This window comes from Arachis ipaensis, chromosome B9, assembly GCF_059453495.1.
Source record: "Arachis ipaensis isolate K30076 ecotype BB chromosome B9, ASM5945349v1, whole genome shotgun sequence".
NCBI lineage: Eukaryota > Viridiplantae > Streptophyta > Magnoliopsida > Fabales > Fabaceae > Arachis > Arachis ipaensis.
Window position 1 is genome coordinate 54,276,753 of NC_142444.1, and position 17,359 is coordinate 54,294,111.

A 17,359-nucleotide genomic window follows, 5' to 3' on the forward strand; every position below is an offset into this window, starting at 1 on the left:
GGGTTCTTGGGAGGGGCGGAGCAAGGTCGGGTTTAGGTAATACCAGCCCCTACCCGCCCCGCTATATATATAAAATATATAATTTTAATATATAATATGTATAATATATGTAAAATAATTAGTAAATGATTAATAATATTGTATCATATTTAAATTTTTACTTTAATTTATATTATGTATGTGATGATGGTTATATAAATTTTAAAATTTAATTTTATTTATTGAATTTTAATAATTATAGGGGCGGGTAGGGGCGGGTAAGGGCGGGGCGGGTACCTGCAGGGACGGGTTAGGGTTCAACGTTTTACTACCGACGGGTAGAAGTGGGGCGGATTTTATGCGAGTTGTTGTACGACGAGGCGGGGTCGGGTAGAGCAAAAATCCGCCCCTATCCACCTCGTTGCCACCCCTAGAAAAGAGAGAAAATTTAATTTTAAAAATGGATTTGTGCAGAAAAATTTCTATTTTGGCGCACCGGAAGAAACACTGTTCTTTGACTGCCACGCGGTGGGCTAAATTGGAGAGAACACTCTTCTTTGCCTTGTATACCAAACTGCATAACTCGGTACATATATACTGAGTTTATATTATTTCTGTAGTGAGAATTTTTTTTTTGTGCCGTGGGCAATTGCTGCCATCGGTGACATCATACATAAATAGGGGCTGGCTTATACCGACGGCCCATTTCCAAGCCCAAAGGCCCATCCTCCCCCATGACGGAGCACGTGCGACTCACACCGGATCTATGACCGTGTCTGTCTGAGTCTGAGCCTCTCAGGCTCAAGATCTACGAGAGCTGCCGCTTCCTCTCATCCCTCTCCCTCTTTGTCTCTCTCTGTTGAGCTTCACAGTTTAACGATCACCGTTTCCGACTCCTCACACTTTTGCGGAAGCGAGAGCTTCCGAGATGGCTTTCATGGCGGTCTTGGAATCCGACCTTCGCGCCCTCTCCGCTGAAGCCCGCCGTCGCTATCCGGCTGTTAAAGACGGCGCCGAGCACGCAATTCTCAAGGTCACTCTTCCATGCTCTATATTTTTCAATCTAATGCTCATTTGCATTCTGAATTGCATTTTTTCTGCAACGTGCGAGATTCTGCCGCATTTTTTCCCGCTTTTAAATTTTCTTGTTCAAGTTGGAAGGTTTTGTACCAGTGCTTGTGGTGATTGTAGGAAGTAGAAGTGTTGTGAGTTTCGATTTCCACTTCCTGGCTTGAAGATCGTTGCGATTGTGCTAATGCAGTTTGATTGGGTTGATAATCGAAGTTTGTGCCTTAATTTAGAGTATTTATCAGAAAATTAGGAATGCATGATTTTCTTTTAGAGAAATTTGGAATGATGTTTCAGATTCTTTCGGAACACACTTTGTTTCTTCTGTTAGGTGTTGAAGTGTGATGCCAGGTAGCTGCTATTTGATGCCGGCTAGAATGATGGCAGTTATAAAATGTTTACATTTTCTTGTTATTACTTGCAGCTTCGTTCATTGTCAAGTCCTAGTGAGATTGCGCATAATGAGGACATATTACGGATATTTTTGATGGCGTGTGAAGTCCGAACAGTGAAGCTTAGTGTTATTGGACTTTCTTGTCTGCAGAAACTGATATCTCATGATGCTGTTTTGCCATCAGCTCTGAGAGAGATTTTAGCTACACTGAAAAATGTAAGTTCTCATAACTAGTTTTATCATATAATGGTAGAAGACTTCACTGGGATATTAATTTTTGCTTTGCCATTTGGCCATATTGGTTGTGCCATAATGTTTATTTTGTGGCCTAGCTTTATATTTGATTATAGAGACTTCTGCATCTTATTACTTTGAAATGAATGGAATGAAATAATTTGGGTCTGTGCAAGAGCTGAGCATGATGGTTCTGTTACATTCTAGTGATAAGGCTAAATAAAGCATTGATAACTTGCTAATCTTTCTCTTTATTTCCTTTGTTACCTGGCTCCTGCAGCATGCTGAGATGGCAGATGAGGGCGTTCAGCTCAAGACCCTTCAAACAATATCAATAATATTTCAGTCACGTTTACATCCTGAGAATGAGGTAAGCTTAAGCCACATCAACTATAAGTGTTTACCATTTATTAACTATATTATAGCTGGAAGTTGGCTGGTACGATGACTGTACCCTCAAATTTAATGTACCGATCTAGATTGATAATACTAATGGTACTAATAGATCTAGATAATGACCATGATGCGAAATGGACTGTGTCATACTGTTGACACATTCAGAGAGGAAGGATGATTTCCTTACTATAGGGATTGAACCTTATGCATGTTAGTAAGAAAATGATGTTATGGATCAGTATAAGGTGTTTAGTTGTGTTACATTAGATAATTGAATAGGACAATATTTACTATCTATTACCCTAAAATTAGTATTACATATTTAAATTGTAATGCTAATATAAAACTTTTATCATCAACAACAACAAATTGGTACATTATTAAGTAATTAAGATGTTAAGATATTCAACTATAAGTAGAAATTTTTGGCTTTTAGCAGATATTTTAGTAATACATGTCAGCATATGGCTCCCTTTTTGTGGAGTGTTGTACCATTATAGTAGGATAAGATTAGGTGTTTGGCTCTATTCTATATATTGCACATGATCCTTTTAGAGAAATTTCCCTCTTTGATATGTTGCAAGGTGGGAAAGCTCTACTTCATTGATTTTGTTTATTTATTCCTTGTTATTTTTTTATTTTGTAAAGAAATTCTGTTGATTTCTTATGTTATGTCATACTTCTCTTCATCTAAATAAAGTTCTTTTACAAAATACAAATTTAAACCCATACATAAATATAAAATCAGAAATATATTTGAACAACCACAATGACCAAGCTTTATTGTTATTTCACTTACCTGGGGTTGAGTACATGGATTAATTATGCTATATTGTGCTAGAAAACTGCATATATATATATATATAGCATATGCGATGTGCTAAATTGTTTTTGGCATTGATTACAGAGAAGTGGAGAATTAGACATCCTCCCAACTAAAAGTAAAACTGTTATGTACCAAACTAATTAGAAATTAGGGACCTAACTGAAATTGAGTGAACTATGGGCTAGGGTGGGTTTTGTAACTATCCTGCCACCTGGCACAGTTAGTGAGGGAAGCATGAGGGAGGGTCAGGAAGCGAGTGTAATTGCTAACTGAATTGGGTAAGGGAGTAGAAGAGGGGTATTAGTAGTAACAGTGGGGGGATAGGAGGTAGGAATTAGAGTGAGAGAATAGAACAGGGCCAGGAGGGAGGCTGGCTTCCAAACCTCAGCCATCACTATCGTACTGTTCCTTGTGAGTTTCTGCATTTTCCTATTTAATAATACTACAGTAGGAGTGTAATCATCTTGATTCATTTCCTTTTCCTTCTATACTGTTTCTGTTTGTGGGAATTTCCTTTTCTCCGGTACCAGTTGTTACAGTATGAAAGTAGCATAACCACTAGAAATAAATTTCCATGGGGTAGAGTGAGTAGCACGTGAAGCAAGATTTGCATCCCATCCATTTCTGTTCAAGCCATACTTGCTTTTAATAACCTTATGCCAAAGAGAATGTGGTTCTAAGGGAAAGCACCATAGCCATTTTGTTGCGAAACTAATGTTTTTTGATATCAGATTACCAAGACTCAATCCTCCTTGTTTTTGGCTAGACAACAAGTCTCCCGACTCACCAAATGATCCCGTGTTGAGTCGAAATAACCAGACCAAAGGAAATCCCTCATTATTTTCTCAATGGTTTTACCCACAGCCCACTCCCTTTGGTATGTGAAACAAAGATAGGAAATAAAGAGGGATACTTGATAAGCGAGGCTGAATAAGAGTGATCCTTTCTCCTGGAGAAAAGAATTGCTCCTTTCCAAACTTGAAAACGCTTGGAAATCTTCTTCCCAACAAGATCTCGAAAAAGGTTGAAGTGGGATTTTGTTAGGGACTTGGGTATTATGGGGTGCTCAAAGTCCCACATCGGGTAGTATGGGATGCTTAATGTTGTATATAAGGAAAGTGGTTTTTCCCCCTTATCAGCTAGCTTTTATATGTGGTTTCCCACTTTCCTTAGATAAGTAACAATGGTATCAGAGCCTTGGTTGTCGGCACCATGGAAAGGGCTACCTATTTGCTGGATTAAGGTGAATACTGAATACTGATAGCCGGTAGCAAAGTGGCTGCCGCTGGGTTAGTGTCGATAGAGTGAAGCCGCCGTGGATGTCGTCTCTCCAGGGGCGGTGTATTGTTAGGGATTTGGGTATTATGGGGTGCTTAAAGTCCGACATCGGGTAGTATGGGATGCTTGATGTTGTATATAAGGAGAGTGGTTCTTCCCCCTTATTTAGCTAGCTTTTAAGGTGTGGTTTCCCACTTTCCTTACATACTTAACAGATTCCCACCTAAAGGAACACCTAGATAAACCGGGGCCATTCCATATTATGACATTCAGCTAGAGATACTATGTCTAAGAGATCAGTTGGGTCAATATTAATCTCTGCTAAACCTTTTTAGAGAGAATAAAATAGAAATTACCTTTATTTAAATGATTGAAAACATATTTTTAAAGCCTTCGATTATTGGTATTGTTATTGTTTGGGAACAAATTTGTAAACTAAGCTATTAAATATATTATACTTAAATTATTTTCAGGATACCATGTCCCAAGCTCTTGGTATCTGTCTCAGGCTTCTTGAAAACACTCGATCTTCAGATAGTGTGCGAAAGTAAGTACAAACTACTTTTCTTATCATTTTTGTCATGAATCGTTTCTCTCAAAAGCTTAAATTGTTGGAGAGAGCACATAAGTGCTTTGGTATCTAATAATGCTGAAAATTCAGGAAGTTTTTCTCCCTGACTACTTTTTGTCCATATTAATATATTTTTTTATCAGTCCCTCATGAGTGCTTATGTTATATTTTCGCAGTACTGCGGCAGCTACCTTTAGGCAAGCGGTGGCCTTGATTTTTGATCGAGTAGTTTTGGCAGAGTCGCTTCCTGCTGGCAAATTTGGTTTTGGAGGTCAGCTATCTAGGACAAGTTCAGTTACCGGTGATGTTAACCGTGGCATCAATCTATCCGAGTATGTTGCACCCTGTGCTAATATAATTCCAGACCATTGTTTTAATTTTCCCAGATGAATATGGGTGTGCAAGTGCAACTTTGATTTGAGACTTGGTTGTTGGTTTGTCTCAAGTTGATTACTTTACTCTCAAGATTTGAACTTATACTGTTATACCATGTTCACTACACTGTGCAGCTCATTAGACTGTGAATCAATATCTGGAGGGCCGCCATCAATGAGGGGGACTTTAACTGAAACTGGAAGACTTGGTCTGCGCTTGCTAGAAGACCTGACGTCTCTTGCCGCAGGTGGATCTGTATGTGCTTATAGAACCTCTGTTTTCTCTGTAATAATAGATCCACCTTCTAGAAATTTTATTTTATGACAATCTAGGAATCCTTTTAGATTATAGTTTTTATATATGTAATGCATTTTTATCCTAATTTTAATTGATGACATTTTTTTACTAAATGAAATCAATCTCTCTTCTGTTTATCAGGCAGCGTGGTTACGCGTTAACATTCTTCCAAGGACATTTGCACTTGATATTATAGAGTACGAAGTCTTTTGCAACTTCTGTTTTATGTGGTTTAACTTCTTCTTTGCAATGAGATATTGATTGAGATACCTGGATTTGGCTATCTTTTCATTCACTCTCTTAAATTTAAGTGAACATTGATCAATTTTTAAAATTTTTTTACATAAGGAAAATGTTGGAAGATAACTGATTACTAATTTGGCGCATCTTTATTTATTCTATTTTATCTTTCTTGTATATTGTGATACAATTGAAGTGCTCGTGTTTTCAAGTCAGTAAAGCAAAAGCTGGAAACAAGATAATAACTTGTAACATGAAAATAATTAGTTGTAGCACATAAGTTCATCCTGTAATTTATAAATATTTTATTTTCCTCATTGATCTAATCATTCTTTTTAATTAATTCTGATTTTATTCATATGTTGTGCTTGTATGGAGTATAGGTTGGTTGATAATGCACCAACTTTGGAAATTTAGGATGAATGAATAAATTGAGAATAAACAGATGGCAATGGTTAAATAATTCTTTTTTGGTAGCAAAAGAAACCTCATTACAACATAATTTACAAAAGAAAATAATTCATACATAAGATATAGCTACAGTATAAAAAGCTTAGCTAGGTAACGTTGCATGCCAATCCCTTTGAACAGCTAAAGGAATCCTTTAAGTAGACCATGTTCTGAGCACCAAGGGAAGCCAGAAATTACTGCTATATTAAATGAATTCAATAGTCGAAAAGGAATCATTAAAGATCCTGGCATTCCTTTTGAACCATATCCGGCAGACCTACAAAAACCATGGAGTGGCATAGAATCTTTGCATTTTTATATGAGCCAAAACCTCTGAATTTAGTGAGAAGAAACTGATTTAGGTCCATAGGGCAAACCCATGATTCTATCAAGATACCAAAATCCTAATCCACAGAGATCCTGTGTACTATGAGAAAAAAAGCCCCTAATTTGGAATCCAAACCACCCATTGTTAGGGGACAGAACATGGGGTCTAATCCAATTAAGAATTGCAATCCAAACAAAACCTTAATGAATGGAGGGAAATTTAGCTTCCAAATAAGTTTGTCCAACGTAAAATTTTCAATGATAGGCAAGGTTAAGAATTGAAAAAGAAGATTTACTATTAAAATACTAAAGGAGTCATGAGTCTGAATCTTAGTGTTTAGGTCATTGCATAGTTGAAGATGATTAAGTAAAGTAAGAACTCTAGCTCATTAGCCACTTTATCATTCAAATTTTGAACAAATTGAAAGTGAAAAACTTCAAATGTCATCCAGAGATAATAAGTGACACAGAGTTGTATGTAAGATAGGTGAGTGAGGCATTACCAACCCAAATATTTTCTGAAAATTTATTGTGAGAACCATCACTCATAGGGAAGGGGAGAGAAGAGGAGGTAACAGGTGAGTTGAATTTTACAGAAAAGCACGTTTATTAAAATAGAAGAAAAGAGCACAAAAGAAGTGTGAGGCATTTTTAGTCAGAAATACGAAATTTAACAACTAAATCTTTATGTGGATAAATCATGCAATAAAGCATCACAATCCATATGAGAGTTAGATAAAGAAACACCATTGATCAGATCATGAGCAAGCAAAGGCATGACGAATAAGTAATTTTTCCCTAAATAAGGTCAACAATTGAAAAACAGAAAAAAAAATCACTGCATATTATAGCATTTCTTGCAAAATAAAGATACCAGAACATGGCATGAAATGATAAAAGGTAAAAGCCAGTAAGCTACCTTTGCCTCCTTACAAGAGCTTAAAACCCTCAATTTAGTGGTTTCTTTTTCCCGCGTTTGGGGGGGGGGGGGGGGATGTAAATTTATAGCATGTGTAATTTGTTTTATAAATTGACAAATCTCGAGATTAGGTGAGTGAAATGCTTTTATTGGCACAAATTGAGTGCACACTTGCGAATCTCATTATAGGCAGAAAGTTGATTAGCTTCACTTTTTTCTCTTTCTGAATCAAAATTACCCTAAGTATCAAATATTATATATTATACAAACAATTCACAATGAAAAGCACTACTTTTAAAATTTTTTCCTTCGTAAAATCGAAACAAAGCACTACTTTTAAGTTAAACTACTTTAAGTTAATACGCTAATGTATCGGTTGAATATTTATTGTTTTTCCATTTTTATATATGCCTCATGACTCTTCATTTCTCATGGAATTTCTTTGCTTATAACGCTAACGTCTATGATGAAATTGGTGCTGCTTGAATTCATTACTCATTAGTTTCTGACTTTTCAAAATCTGATAATGTCTTTTTTAGTTAGATATACATCCGCTTGTTTCCACATACATTATTTATTGAGCTATTGAGAATTTGACTTACATATTCTATAAACTAGGTTATCCCTGTTCTTTAGAACTGTCTTGCTTGGATTGTTGAATTCCGTTTATTCAATACAAAAATGCCGAGTCTGCATTGTGAATAAATATTCATTATGACACTTATGTCATGTTTTCCAGGTTCATATTGTCCAATTATGTTGCTGTTTTCAGAATCTTACTACCCTATGAGCAGGTGTCCATGTTTAATTGCAATTCTTAACGTTCTTTCAGGTCTTTAATGTAATCATATTAAACAAATTTTTCATTCTTTTATGTCTATATTTCTTCTGAAATTTTCTCAGGCTTTAAGAAGGCAGATATGTTCACTCCTGATGACTTCCCTTCGTACCAATGCAGAGGTAATTTATGCTTTTAAACAAGATGACTATGTTTCACTATTAACATTCTTTATTACATAGAGTTTATACTTTACATACAATATAGGGTTTGCTTTGTCATAATTCCTTAATTTGTTGACAGCTGGAAGGAGAAGCCGGTGAACCTATTTTTCGCCGTTTGGTCTTGCGTTCAGTTGCTCATATTATTAGGCTTTATAGTTCTTCCCTCATCACTGAATGTGAGGTAAGTTTTCTTTTCCTTTTTCCATGTAACCATTCTTTAATGTCAAGTAAACTTCTGGAACAGTCACTACAGCCTTCTACGATGTTAAGATGATAAACTGAACTTAGGATAACATTAATTACTTAGAGGTGAAGGAGAACTAAAAAAAATTGTAACTTGACAATCTTGTTTTTAATGGGTTCCGTTTACGATGTTAAGATTTTAAACTGAATTTAGGATAACATTTGTTACTTAGAGGTGAAGGAGAAGTAAAAAAACATTTTTGTAACTTGACAATCTTGTTTTTAATGGGTTCCTTATCGTCCTTACTTTTTGTAATTTCTTCTCTTTACCTCAATAAAATTCTTTCTTGTTTCTTACTTGAAATTTTTTAAGGTGAAGAAGGGAAAAGAGAAGAGGGGGTGCAGGGTTCATAAAATGGGTTTAAATGAGGATGAGAACTAAGTGTGGAAGGGGAAACAAAATTTTGGTTGGGACTGGGGGGATAAAGGGCCAAAGAATAGCTCTTACCTTGAGACATTGTAGTCTATTTGCAACTCTCCATTAAAGAGAGCTCTTCATGAACGTTTTAGGCTGAATCCACTAATCGGTCAGGACAGCAACCTATTGCATAAGCGGCCACTTTAAATTTTTATTTTATCTTTTTCATTTATCCTCACACACTAAAGAGGCAATACATATGATAGCCCTGGAATAATTTCATTTCCAGAAAGCCTTTCCTTCTCACTGTCCTAACTCTATTTTTAAAGATAGTCTACTGCATGTGGTCTATAAAAGTTCTGATCTGCATTTTCTGGGGCTTGAGACCTCCAGGCCTTGGCATTATAATATGGGACTGTATGTTATTGTTTCACCGATGTCAGGCCCTGAAAGTAGAACAAGCTTCTGGTTGTAAGTGGCAAAAATTTGGTTTTGAGTACTCTTTGACATTGCATCCTATCTAGAGCACTTGTCTATGGGCTGAAATTACATCCTCACTTGAGTTTAATGCCTCACAATGAGTAATTTATGTGATCTTAGTTTGAACCTCCTAATATATCGATAGCATCCCATTCTCTACAGAATCTGATGGTGCTATATTATTCATTTATTTATTTATTTTTTATTTGCAGGTATTTCTCAGTATGTTATTGAAGGTTACCTTTCTTGACTTGCCACTATGGCATCGAATTCTTGTTCTTGAGATTTTGAGGGTAATCCATATGTTCATTGTTATTCTTTTCATTTTCCTTTCATATGGGTTATTGATTCGATTTGTCAATCTTTAATCTAAAACTAGAAATGATGGACTGTAGGGATTTTGTGTCGAGGCACGGACCTTGCGAATTCTTTTCCAAAATTTTGATATGTAAGTTAATACTTTTGTTTGTTTTATGATATTGTCCATAATGGTTGGTAGTACTGATTCATCAGTACGCCTTATAACTACTCTATCCCATTGTAGTGTTCTGTGTGCACCTTGGCAATATAGGTCATTGCTTGTCAGTACTACTCAGTACTAATGGATATTTTAACAATTTAGATTTACATAGAATGGGGAAGTCTTTCGAAGATTTGACTCAATACGGCATGTTTATATATTTAAGAAACTGATGGAGGTTTGTAAAAGGGAGTAAACCATAGTTGGTGATTTGTACTATGTAAAGCCTATGTGGCATTGCACATTTATTCAATTCTTTGGTTATCAAATGCTTGTATCTTTAGGGATGAGTACTTACCCTTGTTGTCCATGTTATTGTCAAACAACAAAAATACTACAAAGCTTTATCTCACTAGATGAGGTCGGTTACATGGATCAAATGATGCCATTGTGCCCTATTGCTGTGTTTGGTTAGTGTCCTTTAGACACAAGAACACATACACAAATAGACATAGGCATACACATACACAAATTTTTTTAACATGTTTGGTGATGATGTACAAGACACAATTGTCTAATTCAAATATTGTCTAATTCAAATGTCTATTTTACACCAGCTATAACCACCACCACCATCACCACCATTGATTTTCAGCACCATTTTCAACCTCACTCCAAATCAATATCAACAACAATTTAATCATCAGTTCAACAATTCAAATAAAAAGAAAAAAAAAACTAAAACATACTAAAAGGTTCAACAATTAACTTTCGGTTTTTTAAAAAAAACTGATACAAAAAAGACAGAGGCAGGGAAGGAGTTGGCACAAGGGAGATGATGTCGATGAAGTGGGATGGAGATGTGACAGAGGTGACTCGATGAAGTTGAAGAAAGATGGAGGTGAGGCAGAAAATGATGGCGGCTTGGAGGGAGGGTTGCGAAGGAGGAGTAGAAATAGATGAAAAAGAGAGCAGAGGGAGGAAGGGTGGAATGAAGAGGAGGACGAAGAGAGGAGGGCATTGTGGCATCGGTGGCGGTGGTGGTGTAATGATCGGTGATGGAGGGAGAGGACAGTGGTAGAGGAATGCAAAGGGAGGGAGGAGCAGAGAGAGTGGGAAAAGAGGGGTTAGGTTGAGGATAAAATTGGCAATTTGAAAAATAATTAAGGATGAAAGTGTCAAAATTCGTGTATTATAGAATGTGTCTCAATGTCTCTGCTTTAAAGAGGCGTCCTGAAGACATGTATATTATGTGCATTTGTGTGCCACTGTGTTCATAAAAAACGTGTCTTAACAAACGGTGGAAATGTGCCACTGTGTCCATGTTTTTGATGGACATGGGCACTAACCAAACACTGCCTATCATATATTATATTATGTTTACAATGAGACTATTTACATATTGATTTCTTTTCATTACCTCGTTTATGGTTTGTTTAGGTCTTCGTCTACCTTTTGCCACTTGTATATTTCCATCTGATTCACCCTTCTAACTAGATGCTTTGCGGACCTTCTCCTCCACTTGTCTATGTTATTGTCAAAAATATAAAATCAGCAGAGCTAGAAAGCTAGAATAATGTAACAAGAATCTCTTAAAGAAATCATGATAGTAGTTGGATGCAATGTGGTGGGGTGTACTTATTTATCCAAATATCAGTTATTATGTTACATTATTCTGCATCTAATGTCTGGGAAAAGGTTCTCGCTATCAATATGTCGTCATTTCATCTAGAGTTATGCTTTCTTATCATTCAGATGGTGATTTAAGGTTCCCTTTCTGGGGTACATTTGTTTTAGGCTTTTAGCCATTTTTGACAACAAAATCACCGTTTTGACTAAAGAAAATTACATTTCACATAATTTGGATAGTTTATTTAAAATAAATAGATTCTCAAAAGAATCCATTTCAGTCTTCGGTAGAAACTGAAAAGAATAGCTTCTCAGAACAACCTATTTTCAACAATATAAAATAATCAAATTATAAAATCACCCTTTTCAAAAGGTGAAACAAATGCACCTTTTAGAAGGCAACCTAAATCAAATCTATCCACTTAGTTCTTTAGTGCACACACACGCATACGCACAAACAAGTTGATTATTTTGTATTCAATGCTGCTATCTATTGTTGTCATAGGCACCCAAAAAATACAAATGTTGTGGAGGGAATGGTCAAAGCTCTTGCTAGAGTTGTTTCAAGTGTACAGGTATGATTTTGACAATGTTTTCATCCAATTTTTCAGTCATGCATTTAATGGCAGGGTACCAAGGAATGACTCACTTTGTTTTGCTTTCAATGGTGCCCAGAAAAAGGGGGAATTTACTCTCATTGTTGCTAATGCATACTTTCGTGCAGCCTTTTTATATATCATACATATGCTATTCTGAAGACTGTTAGCTAGGGTTGTTTTCTGTCCTTTTTCTGCATTGATTATAAATTGTATGTATTGAAGAAACTTTAGATGCATTCTCTAGGTTCAAGAATCAAGTGAGGAGAGCCTGGCAGCTGTTGCAGGGATGTTTAGTAGCAAAGCCAAAGGTATTGATATTCGTATTTAGGTTGTGCAATTACTTTGATATCTATCTCTTTCGTACAAAGTTAAATAATTGCTTTTAGTCCCTTTTTTTATCCACCGGCCACGGCTTCATATTGAGATCAGATTTTTTCATAATTTTAAACAATCTATTATCTATTATAAATTTATAATATATCAAAAAAGAGATCAAAGGAGTGTGTAGTGAGTGAGTGACACGTAAACTTTTGCTCTATAAGTTTGTCATGTCAACCATAAACTTAGTTTGCAACAACATAGAAAAGGACATTTATCTATATAACTACATTTATACTATCACAGAGAATAGCATCTATATAATCAACCTAGTATTAATCTTATAATTTCCCACTTTGAATTATCTACTCCTAAAAAAAATTATATTATAAAGAATGTTAGTTCACATCAATGGTCGAAGTTCTAACATTACATGTCTGTTTTGGAGAGCAAATTTCATTTTAAGAAAATCTATTTATCTATTTGTAATATATAAAAAAACCAAGTAATGGCAATGACATGATAAACTCTTGACATCTTGGATAGCTTCTAACATATCACATAAGCATTTTAGTGAAATTGTTATATATATATATATATATATATATATATATATATATATATCACTTTCTATGATTCCTATGTGGCGTTTAACTTCACCTTTTAGCTCCTCTTGTTCTTTACTTCTATGTAGGCTACTCTATGCTTTTAATATTATTGTTATTTCTTTTTAATATGTATAAATTGATTAATAAAACCTAATTCATTCTCCCCGTTTAATGCTCACTTCAACTCATATTTACTGTATAAATCAACATCTACTTCACACCATTTCTTTGTCTCCTCCTACATAATTTCATGTCTCGCACTCTTTCTCTTCCGTTCTTATTTAGAAAAACAATTGGCTCATTATGTATTAGGTGATGAACTTCCTATAGCATTAGAACGTATGATGTTCTTACAGTTTTTTCTTAGAGTTTTTTTTTTATCTAGTTTTGATCATTAGTTATATATTGACTTTGTTAGCTATATATCACTTATTTTTCCTTTCAACAATTTACATTTTTTTAATATAATTTAGTTATAATAATGTTGAAAAATAAAATTAGAAAATTGGATGTTATTTTCAGTTATTGAAATATTTTATACACATTTGCATTGCATCTAATTGTGTCATTCCTGCACTATAGGATTTAAATATATGCTAAAAAAGACAAAAGATAATAAACAAAAGTGACTACATAAAAAGAAGGAAGGTAAAAATGATTATATGAAAAATGAATAAATTTCAACAGTGAAAAGTCTCCTATACAAATCATGAGCTTTACGCCAAATAGATGCTAGGCATTTAATCCTATCCCATAAAACTTGCTTACCAAAAGATTTACCATTGAAGGTAAATGCGTTATGCTCCAACCAAAGAGTACAACAACAACAACAACAACAAAGCCTTGTCCCACTAAGTGGGGTCGGCTACATGAATCAAACGACGCCATTGTGCTCTGTCATGTATCATGTCTACAGAGAGACCGTTTACATGTAGGTCTCGTTTGACCACCTCATGGATGGTCTTCTTAGGTTTTTCTCTGCCTTTCGCCCTTTGTCCATCTTCCATCTCATCCACCCTCCTGACTGGATGTTCTATAGGTCTTCTTCTCACATGTCCAAACCACCTGAGACGCGATTCAACCATCTTTTCCACAATGGGTGCTACTCCAACTCTCTTCTTTATATCTTCATTCCTTATTTTATCCAATCGCGTATGACCATTCATCCATCTCAACATCTTCATCTCTGCCACACTCAGCTTATGTTCGTGCTCCCTTTTAGCCGCCCAACACTCCGTACCATACAGCATAGCCGGTCTTATAGCGGTGCGATAAAATTTACCTTTAAGTTTTAAAGGCACTTTTTTGTCGCTAATGCCACAAAACTTTTGCCTCTTTCCTACTACCAAACCGAACAAAGGTAGTCAACAGAAATTGGTCCAGGGTTGCAGGTACACCCAACATTTGGCAAAGTTGCTAAACAATTTGTTCCATAAAAAAAAGCCATGAGGCAATGCTAAAACAAATGTAAATTTGACTATGAATTTGCTCCACGCATAACACACTCAATGGGGGAGATACCCTTATGTGACCTTCGAACCTGCAACAAGTCATGGGTCTTAATTTTGTTAAGCATAACTTTCGATATAAAAAATTTGACTTTAGAGGGAGCTTTGGACTTGCAAATGGGTTTGTCTAGTAAGTTGTGTTGGAGGAATGAGTAAGAAGAAGGATTTACAACAAACTACCAGAGGAGTGAAGAGAGCATATCCTTTTCTCAAGGTTAGAGGTGTCACAAAGAAATGGCATCAAGGAGACCTAAGCAAATCAAGAAGTTCAGAGGATTCCCTATCATTAAGGTTAGGAAAGAAATGGAAGTCCAAAGAGAAAGAGGATCCAGGATTTAACAGGAGAATTATGGAAGGTGGATAGATGTAGACAACGAAAGGCTAGGTTTACGGAGGTACCTCCTATTTAGTGGTCCTTCCAAAAGTTGAAATGAGATCCATCACCTAGGGTTTGAAATTAGTGTTTTAGCACGAGTAGCAGAATTAGCATCCCACCCATTCCTGTCCATACCATATTTACTTCTGATAACTTGATTTCAAAGAGATTGGGATTCTAATGGAAAACATCATAGCCATTTTGCCACCAAAGTAATGTACTTAGACACAATATTGCCAAGACCCAAGCCTCCTTTCTTTTTAGGACCACATAAAAGGAAGTGCCTCACAATTTTTTCAATGGTGTTTGCCACTCCAACTGGAATATGGAACAACAAGAAATAAACAGGAATACTTGAGATGCAAGACTGGATGAGATTGATGCAACCACCTAAAGAGAAATAGGTCCCTTTATAAATTGCTAACTGCTTAGAAACCTTCTCAATGGGATCCCAAAAGGAGATTTTGCTAACTTGTTATAACCGTGGTAAAATCAGAGACTAATATTCTTTTTGATTGACTAGATTGTTACATCATGAGAATTTCAGGGATTAAGCTGTAGTTTTCCCGTAAATATAAGCAGTTAGTTTAATTGAGAGGTAGTGCTGCGCTTATTCTTCTTTCATGTTTAGGAATTCAATACTATTCTTCTGTGCTTGCGTAATACCTATGCTACATGGTTCTTTGATGCCAAAAAAATTCTTTGAGCTCTTTTTTTCTTTTTACTTTTTCTTTATTAAAAAGAAATTGATCAAGGAAGAATTTTTATTTTAATAAGCGGAGAAGCGTATAAAGTGATAGGGAAAAAAAATAAAAGAATATATCATGGTGGTCTCCATTTACTATTGGGACTTCCCCTAATTTAGCAATCTAAATGATAGAGACGCTCTAGATTTAGTAATCCTTTTGGATCTCCTTGATTCTGTCAATTTGACGGCTTGTACAATTAAAAGATCTTGGCCTCTTTATTCCTCTATATCTTTTCTTGCAAATCTTACTTTCATTTCCGAATTCATTCTTTGAACATTTTTGCTTTGATAAACCCATTTGGTAGCCCAATGCTCTCTTGGTGCAAAGAACATCTTGTGGGATAGGATTAGGTGTTGCCCGTGCAAACCATATCATTTATGTAGAGAGGGTTTTCCCCTCAAATATGCTGAGAGGTTGGAAAGCTTTGCTTCTTTTGCTGATTCTTGTTTTCAGTATTGAGGATGTCTTGTCCAGCATTCTTGTACAATTATTCAGTCCTCATTAATAAAAGTTCATCTGTTATCTGGGGAAGATAACGATTTTTCTGTTTGCCACTGTCTGAAATTGGTTTTATACCTGTAACAATCTTGAAAATTATATGGCTTTAAATTTTAGATTTTATTTGGATTTTTATTAAAATTTGAATTGATGTGAATAATGTTATATTCTACCAACTGGCTACTGTTTCATATCGGGAATTTGAATTTGCCAGGGAAACACTGTAGAATAAATAACATGTATGGGATGATTTGTTTGACGATATTGGTTGTTTGTTATATTCTACTATTATGTCCTATGACTTGGACCTGTTTAAGATCATTAAAGCTGCAGTAATGTGTTACAATACATAGTTGTTCTTTTATGCTTAACATTCTAGATGTTCTTTCTGTAGGGATTGAATGGAGTCTCGATAATGATGCTTCCAATGCTGCAGTCTTAGTTGCCAGTGAAGCACATGCCATAACTTTAGCAGTAGAAGGCCTACTAGGGGTCGTCTTCACTGTTGCAACGTTAACTGATGAAGCCATGGATGTTGGGGAGGTAATATCTCTCTGCTGATTTTTCTTTTCCATTTTCTACTTCATTTATGTTATGTTGATTAACAACTTGCTTTCTCTATGTGTAAACAGCTTGAGTCCCCTAGATGTGACAGTGACCCACCAGCAAAGTGGACTGGTAAAACTGCAGTTCTCTGCATTTCAATGGTTGACTCACTGTGGTTGACAATACTTGATGCATTATCCCTTATTCTATCAAGGTTTGTTTTCAAACATGCATTTTGTATAGATAACAATTGAAGCTGTATATCCTACATCATTAAATAATAGAACCTATTACAGAATGAAACTTTGTTGGATTCCAACCTGTTAGTAGTCAAAATTATTGTATTGATCTTGCAAGCTAAATTGTAGGGGAAAAAATGTTACGTTAGTGCTAAGACACCAATCACCAAGATAGACTTCATTGTGAGGACAACCTTATGTCATATTTCTGCATCTTAATAATATTTTTCTTGGATAAAGAAAAGATACTATTGGTTAAATCTAGCCTTTTGAGATATCCCATATCATATCACTTGTGGTTATTATGAAGGTCACAAGGAGAGGCTATTGTATTGGAAATATTAAAGGGATATCAGGCATTTACTCAGGTAACTCAGCTTTGGCCATTATCT

General features: G+C 35.5%; 1 protein-coding gene across 4 annotated transcripts in view; it reads left to right on the forward strand.

Annotated features, from left to right (window-relative positions):
• Window positions 1–703: 703 nt before the first annotated feature.
• Window positions 704–17,359, forward strand: part of LOC107615452 (ARM repeat superfamily protein) — a 36,734-nt gene continuing 20,078 nt past the window's right edge. For 3 of the 4 annotated variants that reach the window (XM_088500434.1, XM_088500436.1, XM_088500437.1), the window contains exons 1-17: window positions 745–1,012; window positions 1,472–1,657; window positions 1,956–2,045; window positions 4,649–4,722; window positions 4,923–5,078; window positions 5,256–5,376; window positions 5,560–5,615; window positions 8,094–8,148; window positions 8,258–8,314; window positions 8,436–8,537; window positions 9,650–9,730; window positions 9,833–9,885; window positions 12,032–12,101; window positions 12,370–12,433; window positions 16,577–16,725; window positions 16,815–16,942; window positions 17,278–17,335. In XM_088500434.1, coding sequence (XP_088356560.1) covers window positions 908–1,012; window positions 1,472–1,657; window positions 1,956–2,045; window positions 4,649–4,722; window positions 4,923–5,078; window positions 5,256–5,376; window positions 5,560–5,615; window positions 8,094–8,148; window positions 8,258–8,314; window positions 8,436–8,537; window positions 9,650–9,730; window positions 9,833–9,885; window positions 12,032–12,101; window positions 12,370–12,433; window positions 16,577–16,725; window positions 16,815–16,942; window positions 17,278–17,335 — 1,605 coding nt within the window. In that variant the 5' untranslated portion in view covers window positions 745–907. Of the gene's footprint in view, window positions 1,013–1,471; window positions 1,658–1,955; window positions 2,046–4,648; window positions 4,723–4,922; window positions 5,079–5,255; window positions 5,377–5,559; window positions 5,616–8,093; window positions 8,149–8,257; window positions 8,315–8,435; window positions 8,538–9,649; window positions 9,731–9,832; window positions 9,886–12,031; window positions 12,102–12,369; window positions 12,434–16,576; window positions 16,726–16,814; window positions 16,943–17,277; window positions 17,336–17,359 lie in introns of all 4 variants that reach the window. The other variant, XM_088500435.1, reaches the window with a different exon arrangement.